At 48.5% G+C, this 15490-nt stretch overlaps 1 protein-coding gene across 1 annotated transcript; it reads right to left on the reverse strand.

Moving 5' to 3' along the window:
* Positions 1 to 1281: 1281 nt before the first annotated feature.
* Positions 1282 to 10668, reverse strand: RPL10A (ribosomal protein L10a). The gene is made up of 6 exons (XM_068269400.1): positions 10569 to 10668; positions 6717 to 6791; positions 5094 to 5174; positions 4632 to 4780; positions 1801 to 1973; positions 1282 to 1480 (listed from the first exon to the last, which is right to left on the reverse strand). The coding sequence occupies exons 1-6, from the start codon at positions 10571 to 10573 to the stop codon at positions 1310 to 1312; spliced, it is 654 nt and encodes a 217-aa protein (XP_068125501.1). The 5' UTR covers positions 10574 to 10668; the 3' UTR covers positions 1282 to 1309.
* Positions 10669 to 15490: the final 4822 nt, after the last annotated feature.

The following is a 15490-nucleotide window of genomic DNA, read 5'->3' on the forward strand; positions in this document are numbered from 1 at the left end:
CCAGAGGCTTACTATAACAAGATTCTACTGTAGGACAGAGCCTGGCAAACCAAGAAGATGTAAGTTGTTTACCTCCTTGCCGGTTATCCCGAACTCAGTTCGGGGTAACCTGCGCAGGAGGATTTCTCAGGCCCCGCTGGGCCGATTTGCATAATTTTTTTTTCCTACACGCAGCTAGCACTTTGCTAGGCGCGTGTCGTACGCGATCACCGCCGATTCGCCGCTACGCGCCGCGCCGCCCCCCCCACCCCTACGCAGCCTGGCCAGGCAGCGCTAAGGGGCGGATCGGGATTCCCTCTGACGTCACGACGTCGGTGACGTCATCCCGCCCGGTCGCCATGGCGACCGGGGAAGCCCTGCAGGAAATCCCGTTCTCAACGGGATTTCCTGCATACTCTGATCGCCGAAGGCGATCGGAGTGGGTGGGGGGATGCCGCCGCTCAGCGGCTATCATGTAGCGAGCCCTGGGCTCGCTACATGATTTAAAAAAAAAAAAAATTTAAAAGTGCGGCGCTGCCTCCTTGCTGGATTTTTTAGAACGGCAAGGAGGTTAATGGGAACCTGAAGTGAGACATCTGGACACTGAAAGATTTCCTTTTAAGCAATTCTCATTGCCTGGCTGTCCTGCTGATCCTTTGGCCTGGAACCTACTAGCAGTACTTTTTCTACGCTCTAGCTAATGTAATACTATGTGTGTGATCCAGCTTGAGGGATACGATTTGAAAAAAAAAATCCCCCATAGCATTACATTAGCAAGAGCTTTTCAAATCACAAGTGCTTAGAAAAGAGCTGCTAGTGGGTCCCAGGCCTTTGGCTGTAATATTTTTAGCCATAGACCCTAAAAAAAAAACCTCAGCAGCTCCGCTATTCAGCAAGCTTGGCTGCATACTTGTTTCAGGTGCGAGTTAGACACTACTGACCAAAAAGATGACTGCCCAGCAACTGGTATCATTTAAAAGGAAATATGGTAGCCTCCAGAGGTCTCATCTTGGGTTCTTTTTGAGGGAACCTGAGACATAAGAAGGCTGCTATATGATATTTTTCATAAAGGATACCAGTTGCCTGACGTCCTGGTGATCTGTCTGCAGTAGTGTCTAAATCACATGGCCGAAACAAGCATGAGGCTAATACAGTCAGACTTTAGTCAGAGCACCCGATCAGCCTCCATAGGCCTTCCACATATGGGCATATTTCCACACTACACCAATGCAAAATTATATTTCTCAAAGTATAAATAGTTGTGTATTTTTTTAAACCAAGTCAAAAGACCACACTTAAGTATTATGGTTATAGGATTTATTGGTATCACTTAGTACAGACGCTGTGGTTTGCCCATTGTACTTTTAATGTACAAGGCTCTCACGTTCTGCCAGTTCTTTTTTAGCAGGGATACCAAGAAGTTAATAGCAAGATGGATGTTGTAGACAAGCTCATCCTCAGTCATCTTGACATGGCCAACAGCCACAGCCAAACACAGGACCTGAAAAAGAACACAGGTTTAACATTCTATGCATCATACTCTAAATAATAAACCAGGAAAACTGCTTGGACTCAAATCAAACATCTAGCAACTGTCGGAGCAGTGCATACACACCGCACATCCATTTCACAACCCATCCCCTTCTCCCCAATATAGTAGTATACCTTCCAAAAGTCGAGACAAGCAACCATCAAACCCTCCTCTTACTGGCAGCATGAGTCAGTGGTTTAGGCCAGCTTTCCATTTTACTTCACATATTACAGATTTCTATAACATACAGATGCCAAGTTTCAAGAAAACTAGAATTGCAATATATTTACCTTTTTCATCTGAAACTTAATTGTTGACTTTACTTCATCAACCTTGGCGACCATGTTTTCATTATGAGTCAACAAAGAAGGGAATTTTCCTGCTTTATTAAGACCTGGTCCCAAAATACGAGGAATCTGCTTGATCAGTGACTCTGAGGCCAAAAAGGCATCAAACTTCTTAGCTAGATGTGGAAATTCAAGAGGAAAAAAAACAACATTTTAGCTTTTCAAGCCAAATACCTCTCAAACAATTGCACATTTCTGCTGTTTGGAACTGTACCAGTCCAAAGATGCATAAACTAGTATAAAATTAAATGAACAACTTCAGGCTTGGTTCACATAGACCAGTGTTTCTCAAACTTTTTGGGGTTGAGGAAGCCTTGATGGCTTTGAGATTTTTTTCAAGGCACCCCTAGGCAAAAACAACTACCGAAATGCCATTATGACCTTTATTAGTCAGCTCCCCCTCCAAGTAGCTGGCGATGCTTATTAGGCATAATCCCCCCTCCAAGTCGTCAGTGACCCCATTAGGCAGCAACCTCCCACTTATTGTATATCAATGTGCGTTTGCATTACCTGATGGCAATGCACAATGGATGGGGATGCATGCTGAGGCACCCCTGGGAGGTGCACCAGGGTGCCACGGCACCCAGTTTGAGAACCCCTGACAGACTGTTACGTGGCAGTAAACAATGGTTGCGGCTACGTGGCAGTTAACAATGGTTGCGGGTCTTGTCATTTAAACGCTTACTTGCGTTTACGCAAAGGCCGCATTCCTATCCAGACTTTCCCAGTCCACACAGTGCTTAGTTAATCCTGAATGCAACAGGTTGCATCCAGGATAGTTTACTGACGCATTTCCATGTCCCCCTGCAGTGGTAAAAATGGCACACCAGGAAGTGCTGCTGAAAGCCAAACAAATGTTTTTCTGTGCACTTGCAGAAAATACTTTGGAACGAAATGGCGGGCTGCTGGTTCAGACACCCGTCTGAACCATGGCCAAAATGATTGCCTTGCACACCTGACAGATATGATACGATGAAGAGTGAACAAGCAGACAAACTGTAGCAAAACATTAATTCCCAGCTACAAATCAGGGCAGTGGAGTCGGTACAAAAAAATCATCCTGACTTTGGTTTATGAAACCACAGATTACCAGTACCCAAAATTGCTCTGACTCTACAGCCCTTGCAGGGCTATGGAGTGGGTACAAAAATCATTCAATTCGGACTCAGTTTCATGAAACCACCCAACTCCATGTACCCAAAAATGGCTTCACCTCCTCAACTACACAGCCCCGCTAAAAATCAATCTGGGCAAATTCTAATAGCAATTAGGGGAAGTAAAACAGCTTAAAGCGGACCTGAACTTCCTCTCTGTTCTAAAAGATAAGCAAAGGCATAATAACTTTTACATAAAACCAATTTACAGCTGATACAAATCCTGAAATCTGCACGGTTTATACTGCCTGCTATCATGGAAGCAAACATGTTAACAGCCTGTGCTTTCAAATGAGCTTATCTGCAGTAACAATGGGGAGACACGAGAGATATCAAATTAGAATTTGTGATTAGACACAAATGAGGGGTAATCAGACAGGCTAAATTCTCTAAATACATACAAGGCACGTTTTTTATGTTTGCTTTTGCCCCGTGCTAGAGTTCAGGTCCACTTTAAAGAGACCCAGATTAGTCAAATTGCCATTTAAGCATGCAAGTGTTCCTTGCTGTCCTCCTAAATGCCTACGTTAAGCCGCAATCTTCTCCGATATACGGCTCAGTGACGTCAGCGGGCCAGACGGAGATCTGCTATTTTCGCCTATCTCCGTGCAGAGAGCCGCAAAACAGCGCCCCCGCTGGATCCAGCAGAGGTAAATAAATTAGCACTTATCAGGCTTGACTAGGGAGGATTCCGGGACTCTTCGGGGGAGCCAGCGCTGGACTGCCTGCAGCTATAGGAGTTGGGGGACTCTGAGGCTTCCCCCTCCCGAGGTGAGTACCCCCCAGGGAAACATTTTTTTGTTACAGGTTCTCTTCAAGGCAGTTTACTTTCTGAAGGGAGTTACTTTGGTATCCTTTAATTATAATAAAATAATCATGGTTCCAGTCACATTAGCACAACCATCTACCTCTGACTTTATAAACGTACAGCCAACAAACAAATGCACGTGTGTGGGTATAGAAGGCAGTAGTAATTTGCAACCAGCACAGCAACAGTAGCTGTCACAGAGGGGGGAGGGGGGAAGAATCACAAATGTCACACTGAAAAAAACTTCATGAGAATTAGCTATTGCATCCATATGGTAAAATGTAGTTTGTAAATTGCTCACAGGCTGCTGTGTAACTGTGTGGCAACACAAGCCATCGATGTGAGGTGCACATCAGCTGCACAGGTTGGTGCAAGGTATCACAAACCATCTCACCAGCCATTAAATCAAGCTGTACCCATAAGTGACAAATGACAGTCCAGCAACTATTATGAAGCAGGCTGCATTGCAAAAAAAAAAGTTGCAATTTGCACAGGAGTACAAACCACGGCCTTTTAGTGACTGGCAAAAAAGGATTGCCTTTTCAAATGAGTCATTTTAACCTAATTTCCTGGCCTGCTTCCTCAAACAAAAAAGAGCACATTGGAAACCACCGCAATTGCCATGATCAGGAACTGGAACAAGCACTGCAGTATGCTGCGTTCCAGACACTTCTAGGAATCTAGGTAACATCCAGCATCTGAGTAACTTCCATGGCATCTGGCTGGCACGCATGCTAACAGAGGCAACTAATCTGGATGTCAGGTGGTCATGATAATGTGATTTGGCTATGTATAATCATATGTATACATACCCAACTTTTTCACCATTTTCTTATTTTTGTTAAGTTTCTTAAGAGCCTCAATGTCCATGTGTGGTAAATCTACGGCCTTGGCTTCATCACAGTGCTGCTGATCTCCCAAAATACAGACTGAGAATTTGGGCCTTGGTGTGGACTTCAGCCTAAAAAAAAAATAAAAAAAATGGAACGACAAAAATTAGAAAACCTTTAAGTATAAAGACACATTGTGGAAATAGGAATTCCAGGCACAAACCTTTTCTAACACCGAAGCATTAGGCGGTGGGCTCTGGACAAAAGTACCAAACCACACCTCCCCTCTTATTTTAAGACCCAGGGTGGGGGTCCGTCCAGCACACCTGACCAACAGGGAACTGAACTACCCATATCCTTTGCCATAGTGACACCCCCACTCAAGAAAAGCTAAAGGAGGGAGATGCAAGGCAAAAGCTGGGTGAGAAAGAAGTGTATTCCAACCTGACTGTGCCAGAGAAACGCTTGTCCTTTTGGGGGTCATAATTCTTGAGGCTGACCTGAAGTTCCACAGTTTGCAAAAACCTGGAGAAAGGAGAAAGGGAAGTCTGTTACACAGCAATCAAAAATCTGTAACAAAAGGCCATACCTGCTTCAGAAATTCTGTAGTACATTTTAACCCTCCTGGCGGTATGAAAAATTCCGCCAGGAGGCAGCGCGGCAGTTTTTTTTTATTCAAATCATGCTACATGATAGCCGCTGCTCAGCGGCATCCGCCCGCTTCGATCGCCTTCGGCGATCTCCGTTCAGGAAATCCCGTTCAAATCACGGGATTTCCTAGAGGGCTTCCCCCGTCGCCATGATGACGTCACTGACGTCATTGGGAGTCCCGATCCACCCCTCGGCGCTGCCTGGCACTGATTGGCCAGGCAGCGCACGGGGTCTGGGGGGGGCCGCAACGGATAGCAGCGATCGGGCGCGGGGCGGCGGCGATCGGTGTGCTGGCGCAGCTAGCAAAGTGCTAGCTGCGTCCAGCAAAAAAAAATAAAAAAAAAAATCCGGAGAGAAAACCTCCTGCGCGGCTTACTACGTTCGGGGTTACCGCCAGGAAGGTTAAAGCAGTTCTTCAGACTAGTGTAAAAAAAAACATCCCCAACAGACTGAAAATTACAAATGAGATGTGCATACTAAGATTTTATACTTGCCTGGGGCTTCCTCCAGCCACATGAGCACCAATGCGTTCTTCACCGTCCTCCAGAGTGCCTCCATTCTCCTGGTATCAGTCCCGGTAATCTGGTTCAGTCGCGCCAGTCAGGCTCTTCTGCGCATGCAGAGGGGCCTCGCATGCGCAGAAGAGCCAACTGGTGCAACTGAGCCAGATCGCCAGGACCGATGATATGCAAACAGGTGCACTCGGGAGGATGGCGATTGAGGCATCGGTGCTCATGGGGCTGGAGGAAGCCCCGGGTAAGTATAAAATCTTTAATATGCACATCTTAGGTACACTTTAATGGGAACCTTAACAGAGGGATATGGAGGTTTCCTTTTAAAAGGGAAGGTTCAGGGACACAAAAATCGAAATCCCACTTACCTGGGGCTTCCTCCAGCCCGTGGCAGGCAGGAGGTGCCCTCGGTGCCACTCCGCAGGCTCCCGGTGGCCGGGCCGACCCGACCAGGCCAGCGGCCAGGTCGGGCTTCTTCTGCGCTCCATTATGCGTGCCACGCCGGCGCGCTGACGTCATCGGACGTCCTCTGGGCTGTACTGCGCAGGCTCAGTAGTTCTGAGCCTGCGCAGTACAGCCCGGAGGACGTCCGATGAAGTCAGCGCGCCACGCATAATGGAGCACAAAAGAAGCCCAACCTGGCCGCCGGCCTGGTCGGCCACCAGGAGCCTGCGGAGCGGAGCCGAGGGCACCTCCTGCCTGCCACGGGCTGGAGGAAGCCCCAGGTAAGTGGATTTCGATTTTTTTTTTAGTGTCCCTGAAGCTTCCCTTTAAACAATACCAGTTGCCTGGCATCCTGCTGAACCGTTTGGCTGCAGTAGTGGCTGAATCACACACCTGAAACAAGCATGCAGCTAATCCAGTCTGACTTCAGTCTGTCAGACAAAAAGCAAACACTACTTACTTTCTCTTCTTATGTCTTGACCCAACAAGGACCTCCTTCACAGCTTCATGGAGCATATCGCGAGAAACTTTGCTACTGCATGCGGGAGAGAAAACAGAAAAAAAGATTGGTACTGAATATGCACATTTATCTCATGCTACATATTAAGGTACACTTTAGTAAATCACAAATATGAGCAACAGCTACAAAGTAAGAAAGGCAGTGATTTAATTACAGTAAAAGAATTGCAACTATACCCTCAATATTAACGGTCCTGTGCCGACCTGTGCCCTCGACGCAGCTCCGTTGGCTCCCAGTCCCCTCCGGTGCAGATGCCAACCTCGCCAGGTCGGCATCTTCCTCCATCTTGCGTTCCACTGTGCGGCTCATTGAGTCGCACTGACGTCATCCAGGCTGTTCTGCACAGGCACCTGCGCAGTACAGTCTGGATGACGACAGCGCAACTCAAGAGCCGAATGCGCAGGCTGCATCTTGGTCCCAGGACCTGAACCACCAGCATGGAGCGGAGCTGCAGCGTGGGCACAGGACGGCTGGCAGGGGCTGGAGGAAGCCCAAGGTAAATTTTTTTTTTTTTAATGTCCTCAGATATATCCTTTAAAGGGCATACGAGGTGACAAACTAATGTAATCTTTACTTACCTGGGGCTTCTTGCAGCCCCTTAAAGTCTCTGGGTTCCTTGCCGCAGTTCGTGTCCCGCTGGCTATCTGCAATGCTCTGCGTTTCTGCGCATACACCTCATGCGCAAACCCACCCACATCACCATGCGCATACGACTCAGTAGTCTATGCAGACAGCAGGACACCAGGGAGCACCAGAACGGGACCCAGAAGACTTTAAGGGGCTGGAAGAAGCCCCAGGTAAGTAAAGATTGTGTTAGTTTGTCACCTCGTATGTCCTCTAAGGAATGCCCCTATATTGTATAGCGATAGGGGTAAACTGGGCTTTCCTTCAGTTTTTGATGAATCAAAAATACTTAAAGAGAGTCTGAAGCGAGAATAGATCTCGCTTCAGACCTCATATATAGCATATATAGCTATCCCGCGGCTTAACGGGGGTCCCTGTCCCCCCAAATCCCCTCCGTAATGCAGGGGAGCGCTTCCGCATTGGGGCAGGGCTAACCGCCGCAGCACTGCCCCACACGCGTCTGTCAGACGCGTATCTCCGCCTCTCCCCCGCCCCTCTCAGTCTTCCTTCACTGAGAGGGGCGGGGGAGAGGCGGTGATGCGCGTCTGATAGACGCGCTGTGAGGCAGGGCTGCAGCCGTTAGCCCTGCCTCTAGGAAGTGCTAATCTGCGACCAAGTTTTACGACCAAGGTATGTGGGGGGTGGGTTGGGGGGGTCAGGGACCCTCGTGCAGCCGCAAGATGGCGGCGTTTTAGCAGGGGCACACGTGCCCCTGCTATATATGAGAGCTGAAGCGAGATTTAGTCTCGCAACAGTGTCTCTAAGTCTTCCGAAAGGCCTTGAACAGGGCTGATCTATGGAAAATAAGTGATTAATTATTCAAGCCATTGGTCAGCTTACCAAACCTGATCAGCTCTGTACAAAAGTTATAGTTAGGCCCTTCTAATTCACACCATTTCTACACCTAACTGCTTGCAATGCATTCCAGGAGATGTAGTCCGTGGACGGGAGAACATCAGCACTCGCATCCACAGACTACATTTCCCAGCATGCAATGCTCAGTGGGGGACTTTACCTGGGTTGACAGCAGCACAACAGAATAGGCCGGGGGGACAGCGAGGGAGCAGTTGGACTATTGGGGCTGAAGAAAGCCCCAAGTAAGGATACATCTCATAATAGCATCGTCTCAGGTACACGGTGTCCATCAAGACAGTGAAGTTTAAAGGGACCCTGAACAGACCCTTAAAATAAAGCTCAGCACTTACCTGAGGCTTCCTCCAGCCCCCTGTAGCCCATGAGGTCCTGGGGCATCCTCTGGGTCTCTTCCAAGGTCCTGCTGGTGGCCCCAGTTGGCCTGGCAACATCAAGCAAAGTCGTGTGCAACTGTGCATGCGCAGACCGTCCGCGCACCCAGCTTGATCACACGCCCATCACTGTAAGCCTCCTGCAAATGTGCAGCTCTCAAAAGACTTTACTACACATGCGCAGGAGGCTTATGATGAGGCGCGAGATCGCGCCAAGTGCGTGAATGGGCCGCGCATGCACACAATTTCACCCATCACCAGGCTAACGCAACTGCCAACTGGACCACAGATAGGTTGGAGAGGGCCCAGAGGACACCGAGGGACCTCACAGGCTATTGGGGGGGGGGGGGGGGGGCTGAAAGAAGCCCCAGTTAAGTACAGATTTTTATTTTAAGGGTCTGCGCAGGGCCCCTTTAAGTCCATGCAAATTGCACACTGATTCACACTGCTGCAATCTTCTCAGCAACAGAAATGAGTGCCCAGGTCCTTAATAAGGTACATTTTTTCGAGGACACAAGTCCCATGTAACTTCTAAGCCTTAGGCCCGGTTCACATTAGCGGTGGCCGTCCGGAATCGCCGTGCCGGAGCCGGACCGCTTTCAGAACGGACGGAACGGACACACGGCATGGCAATGAAAGCCTATGCGTCCGTTCACATGCGTCCGTTCTGCCGGACCGGAGCCGGACCGGATCCGGACTCCGTTCCAACATGCGCTATTTTTTGGTCCGGCTCCTCCGGCAGCCGTATCCGGAGCGGAGCCGGACTGCACCATCCGGCCAATACAAAGCAATGAGAGCCGGAGAGCGCACAACACACTGGCTACAAAAACCGGACGTTCTACCCCACTTCCTATGCATTTTGGATGGGGACCACATGGGCCCAGCGAAGAGTGGGGCAGCAGCGATTTCATGCTGGAGCTCTTTTTGCCAGCAACATGTCTGCTGAAGGAGGCGAACAACAGAGAGAATTCCCAGGTTTACGAGTAACAACAGAGAGAATTCCCAGGTTTACGAGTAAATGCCTGGATCCATGGTCCCTACTGCAGTCTCTGTATCCACGGATGGTCTCCACACGTCCACCTGTCTCCAACAATGACCCCAGACCCTTCTGCTGACCTCCCAGACCCCAGGTAATTAAAAGGATGTTATCTCCTTAAGAAACCAGATCCGGACCGCAACCGTGTTCACACCGCACGGAAACCGGATGCAAACGGACCGGATCCGGATAGGAACCATACGGATCAGGTCCGGTCCGGATACGGTGCGGTCCGGACATCCGGTGCGGTTTTCACTAAACCGCAAGTGTGAACCGGGCCTTACCCACTCAAAAATCAAACAAGTTTAAAACACTTGCCCAATCCTTCACATTTTATACTTGATGCTGTGGGCATGCATGATCATGGACTTCCTATGAATTAGTAATTCTACAGCAGTTCATAACGGGACATAATATAAATGGAATTAAACATTACTGTGCAGTGAGAACAAAAAACCCACATGACCACTGTAGCAACGTAAAAAAAAAAAGTTGTAAAACAGGCGAGCACAGCATGGCACTAGGCGGGTTTCCAGCCTGAAGGTAATCCTGTGTGAAACTAAATCTTGTACAGCAATTTTTAAAAAATATTTTGACTCCTACCCTTAGCAATATTTTCAGCTTTATTACTCAAGCATGACTAGAATCAGCAGCATTTCTCTCTATGGATTGTGGAGATGCCGGTTACATCGCTATCAGGAAGCAATGGAGGGGCCACAGGAAGGCCGTCACACAAAGTCCCCGATCTCATCTACACAGCGCACGTACCGGACTAATTCCCCGCGGGGGTATTAGAAGACATGTATATTACACACAGCACATAGTTAACGGTGAGTGTCAATACGTTTAATACACAGATGAAGATAGATTGCCGGTTTCAACGCCTACCTCATCGTGGACTCTGTTTGGTCTCAGCTCACGGAAAGGGGCGGAGACTTCCGCGTGCACGCTTAAAAAGCGCGTAATCTCGCGGTAGTTATTCGGCGCCATGTTTCTGGTGGAAGCATCTGACTTGCTGGTGACGTCATGTCAGGTGGCGGTGTTGCTTGCAGCGTTGGCGAGAGAACCTAAATCTTCCTGCTAACTATGCTGATTCTGTTAAGATCTATTACATTTAAGGTCACGGTGTACATTTAAGGCGTAAAACTTGTGCAGTCTAGGTTTAGAAGTGAATGGCATGCTAAAGATAAAGTGACACTGTAAAGGTGGCCATACACCAGGCGAATTGGCGGCCAATCGACCATACAATTTATTAGAATCGAATTGGATGAAAATCGGTGCCGCCAAGTGCATGCCCGATCGACAATGTGACCAATTTCGGGATGAAAATTGTCCGCAATCTCGATCATGCATGCTGCAAGATGTTTCTTGATCTGGTGCCTGGCAGTACGACATGCAATTTCCTGACGATCGACAAGCACAATGAAACCCCCGACGCTGTCCCCCCATATGTAATTGTCCCCGTGCCCACTGCCCAGTGTAAATGTATACATTACCTCTCCACGGCCTCCACTTGTCCCTCACTGGCTTCCGGGATTCCGTCTCTGCATACACGCACCGCGCCCCACATGGTTTCCTCGAAAGGACGTGCGTGTGACATGTGCCCTTACTAGGAAACCACGTGGGGCACGTGTGTATGCAGAGACGGAATACCTTAAGCCAGCGAGGGATAAGCGGAGGCCGTGGAGAGGTAATGTATACATTTACACTAGGCACAAGGGGACATATATTAGGGAGGCGAGGCGGCGCACAAGGCCGATTCCGGATTGATTTCAGCATGAAAAATCGACCTGTGGTGTATGGGCAGCTGACAGATCTCTCATCAGATTCGATAAGAGGGATTTGTCTCTTGGTCGAATCTGCCCATCATCACTAGATGTATAGGCACATTAAAGAGAACCCGAGGTGGGTTTTAAGAATCCTATTGGGACACAGAGGCTGGTTCTGCATACAATGCACAGCCTCTGTGTCTCTACAGTGTTCCCCCAGCCCCCCCCCCCCCTTCCTGCGCTCTGCTGTCCCCCATTAAAAAAAACGCCATACTAGCGACATGCATCTTGTCGCTAGCTGGCTGTTTACCTTAGCCCTGTCTGTCACTGCCACTTCCCCACCTCCTGTATAGCGCTGCTCCCCGCCTGCGTCCCTTCCCTCCCCACCTCTGTAAGCGTCCTCCAATCGGCTTACAGAGGCGGGGAGGGAAGGGACTCAGGCGGGGAGCCACTATATAGAGGAGGCAGCGGAGCGGTGGTGACAGACAGGGCTAAGGTAAACAGCCAGCTAGCGACAAGATGCATGTCGCTAGCATGGCATTTTTTTTTATGGGGGACAGCAAAGCGCTGGGGGGACACTGTAGAGACACAGAGGCTGTGCATTCATTGTATGCAGAACCAGCCTCTGTGTCCTAATAGGATTTTTAAAACCCACCTCGGGTTCTCTTTAATAACAGGGTTGTGGAGGTGGCCATATTCATTTATTTTTTAAACAATGCATATTGTCTGTTAGTGGTGCTGATTCTCTGCCTCTGATACAAATCTAAGTAAAATGAAAGATAGCTTTATTGGCATGACCAAGATTTATACAGGCATTGCCAAAGCAAGGGGAAAAGGGAGACATGAAAGGGGGTGGGGCAGGAGTGCAGTGGGTTAGCCGTTCACGGACATTTTTAGGTTCACAGTTCATTTATGCTTCTCTCTGTCTGTGGCATGCTGTGACATGCTTACTGTGGCATGCTGTAATACTTTTAGGGTGGCCATACATCTATCGATTTTGCGTCCGATCCAATTAGATGAAAATTGGTGCTGCAACAAGCAAGCCTTTATCAATACACAACAGGAAAGGATCCGCAATCCAGACCAGGTAGTTGAAAAAAGGCTGATAAATTTATTGCAAAAATTCACAGTCATAGCTATGACTAAGGGCAGATTGTAGGCCCAATACGCATCAGCTGATCCTGTGATTTTATTGCACTGTATTGTGGAATTTTTTCAATACATTTATCAGCCTTTTTTCAACTACCTGGTCTGGATTGCGCATCCTTTCCTGTTGTGCATCGAGATCGGCCTGGCTTACCAGATCCTGCACCTGGAGTTATTGGTGGTGGTGGAGGGTAGAGCGTACATGAACTTTCTTCTTTGCCTATGCCTTTATCAATACATTTGACCAATATTGGGCTCAAAATCGAATGTATCAATCGAGTATGCTGGAAAATAACAGGCCGAAGTGGTCGTTCGGGTGCATGGTGGTAACGGTGTGCGATATAGCGACAAAAGCAACAGAGTACTAGGTGATGTTCCCCCAAATGTTTATTCCCCCCCCCCCCCGACAGGTGTATTCAAATCTATCTCACCTGTTCCAGCTGCCATGACTATTAACTGCTCCTGGTCTCATTCGCTGCTTCTCCCAAGCGCAGCAGATTACTTGCCGTTTTATCTCACAGTCCCACACACTTCCCTTCCAAACTTCATCAAAAAACTGAATAATTACAGACACCTGTTTCATTTCAAGGTTAGCCATGAGAAGTGTCACGCTATGCTTCCATGGCTGTAATATATCTTGCAAGGGAACTTCCCCTCAGACTGGTCTTTCAGACTACAACTTACTTAGGTGTGAAGATTCCATCTTCTTTGCCTAGCTTATACAAACTCAATCTCCTGCTCATTACGCATACCTTTAAAGAGGGATCTTCAGCCCCATTCTTCCTGTCTGGGGCACCACATTGGGGTTAACTAAACCACAGGCTGGCCTTGCGGTTCCTGATCTTGGGACGTACCGCGTATTGGCGTTCCCGGTCCATATGTAGGAGTGGCATAGGCACGTTAAATGTTAAGTGGAGAAAGACATTTTGGGTTGCAACCTCTCTCTTTCTTCCTATGGTCTTTTATAAAGCCTATGCATAGCTCCAGGCCCGGATTTACATCACAGGAACCTATAGGTACAGATGTCCTGCCCTGGTACCTTAGACTTTGCCCTCCATGAACCTACAAACCCCTGCCCAACCGCTCCACAAGTGTGCTGGCTGGCTCCACTGTCAATTCTACCTACTTCCCTTGCCTTACAATAGAGAAAAACCGCTCTACCTCTGATACCTTATGCAAGGTGCTGGAAGCCAGACAGCAGATCAGGAACACAGTGAAGATGAAATCCTCACACTCGCAGGTAAAGTCCAAGGGTTTTTATTTGAATCCAACTCGCAAAAACAGTAAAATGGCTGACATGTTTCGGATCATATCCTTATATGATATGATAGGGTGACCATATTTTGATTTCCAAAAAAGAGGACGATCACAACAGCATGTGGGCGTGGTCATGGGTGGGGCCAAATATACAAGACCTTAGCAGTGTGCTGTCCAACTTCGCAGGCATGGAGGGTCGTTTTTTTTTTCCAGACCACATGGCGGAGGCCGGCCGACCACAAAATGCAATCAGATTCGCAGAATATTTCCCCACAAAATGCAATAAGATTGGCAGCAGATTTCCCCACTAATGCAATCTTATTGGCAGCAGATTTCCCCACTAATGCAATCTTATTGGCAGCACATTTCCCCACAAATGCAATCTTATTGGCAGCACATTTCCCCACAAATGCAATGAGATTGGCAGCACATTTCCCCACAAATGCTATGAGATTGGCAGCACATTTCCCCACAAATGCAATGAGATTGGCAGCACATTTCCTCACAAATGCAATGAGATTGGCAGCACATTTCCCCACAAATGCAATGAGATTGGCAGCACATTTCCACACAAAATGCTCTTTCCCCCATGCTGCGTGCGGCTGCCTAAATATACCTCCCTTGTTCTCCTCTGACCAAGTCACCAACGCAAAGAGTGCGACTGGACAGATTATTGGAGGGGATAATAAGATAACAGAGTGGCTGGAGAGGAAGGCAAGGGAGTCCACGCACCTCATGGAGCTGGTGGAAGCCCCAGGTAAGTATGAAAACAAAACTATTAAACATCTCAGAATTCCTTTAAAGGAAACCTGTAATGGCTTTAAAAAAGTTTCACTTACCTGGAGCCTCTGCCAGCCCCCTGCAGCCTCCGTGGGCACACGCCATCTCTGAACGATCCACCAGTCCCCCGCCGCAGCTAAGTTTTGTTCTTGCGGACTTGCAAGTCATTGTCCACTGCCCCTGGCCACACAAACGTCCTTATTCGCACTCCCATCACCAAGAGCATCCTGCACAGTATGAGAAAACCTTGCACTGCACCCGCGCAGGACACTCATGGCGAAGGGAACACGAACGTAGATGCGCATGGCCAGGGACATCGACTTGCGAGAATAAAACTTGGCTGCAACAGGAGACAAGAGGACTTTTTTTTTTAAGACATTACAGGTTTAATAGCATATAACAAGCATGTATACAGGGTGTCTAACAAGTGTCCAGCTTGTGTTGAAGTACTGTGGCTGGCAAGGGCTTGGAGGTTTCTACACAGTGCACAGCATGCAGAACACTAGTAGTGGCTGAGGCTGCACTCTGCTTCTCCCTCTATTGTCAGCTCACCTCTCCCCCCTCCAATCTCAGCCTCCTCTCTCAGTCCTGTGTCAGGCTGTCCACTTTTCTTCTCCCCCTCCCATCTGAGGCTTCCTTATCTTATCCCAGGCATTCTGATGACTTGCTTTCAGTCACACAGCCTGTGTGTTATTGCCGCTAGTGTTGTCCGGATCATGAACGATTCGGATCTTTGATCCGAATCTATTTAATGAGTCGATCATCCGAATCATCAAAATGAACGATTCGGATCGCAAAAGGGGCGGGGCCAGGAGCGACACGCCCCCTCTCAGCGGGCAGCGGGGTCCTGGAAGCAGA

Source organism: Hyperolius riggenbachi, chromosome 2, assembly GCF_040937935.1.
Source record: "Hyperolius riggenbachi isolate aHypRig1 chromosome 2, aHypRig1.pri, whole genome shotgun sequence".
In the NCBI taxonomy this organism is placed as follows: Eukaryota; Metazoa; Chordata; class Amphibia; order Anura; family Hyperoliidae; genus Hyperolius; species Hyperolius riggenbachi.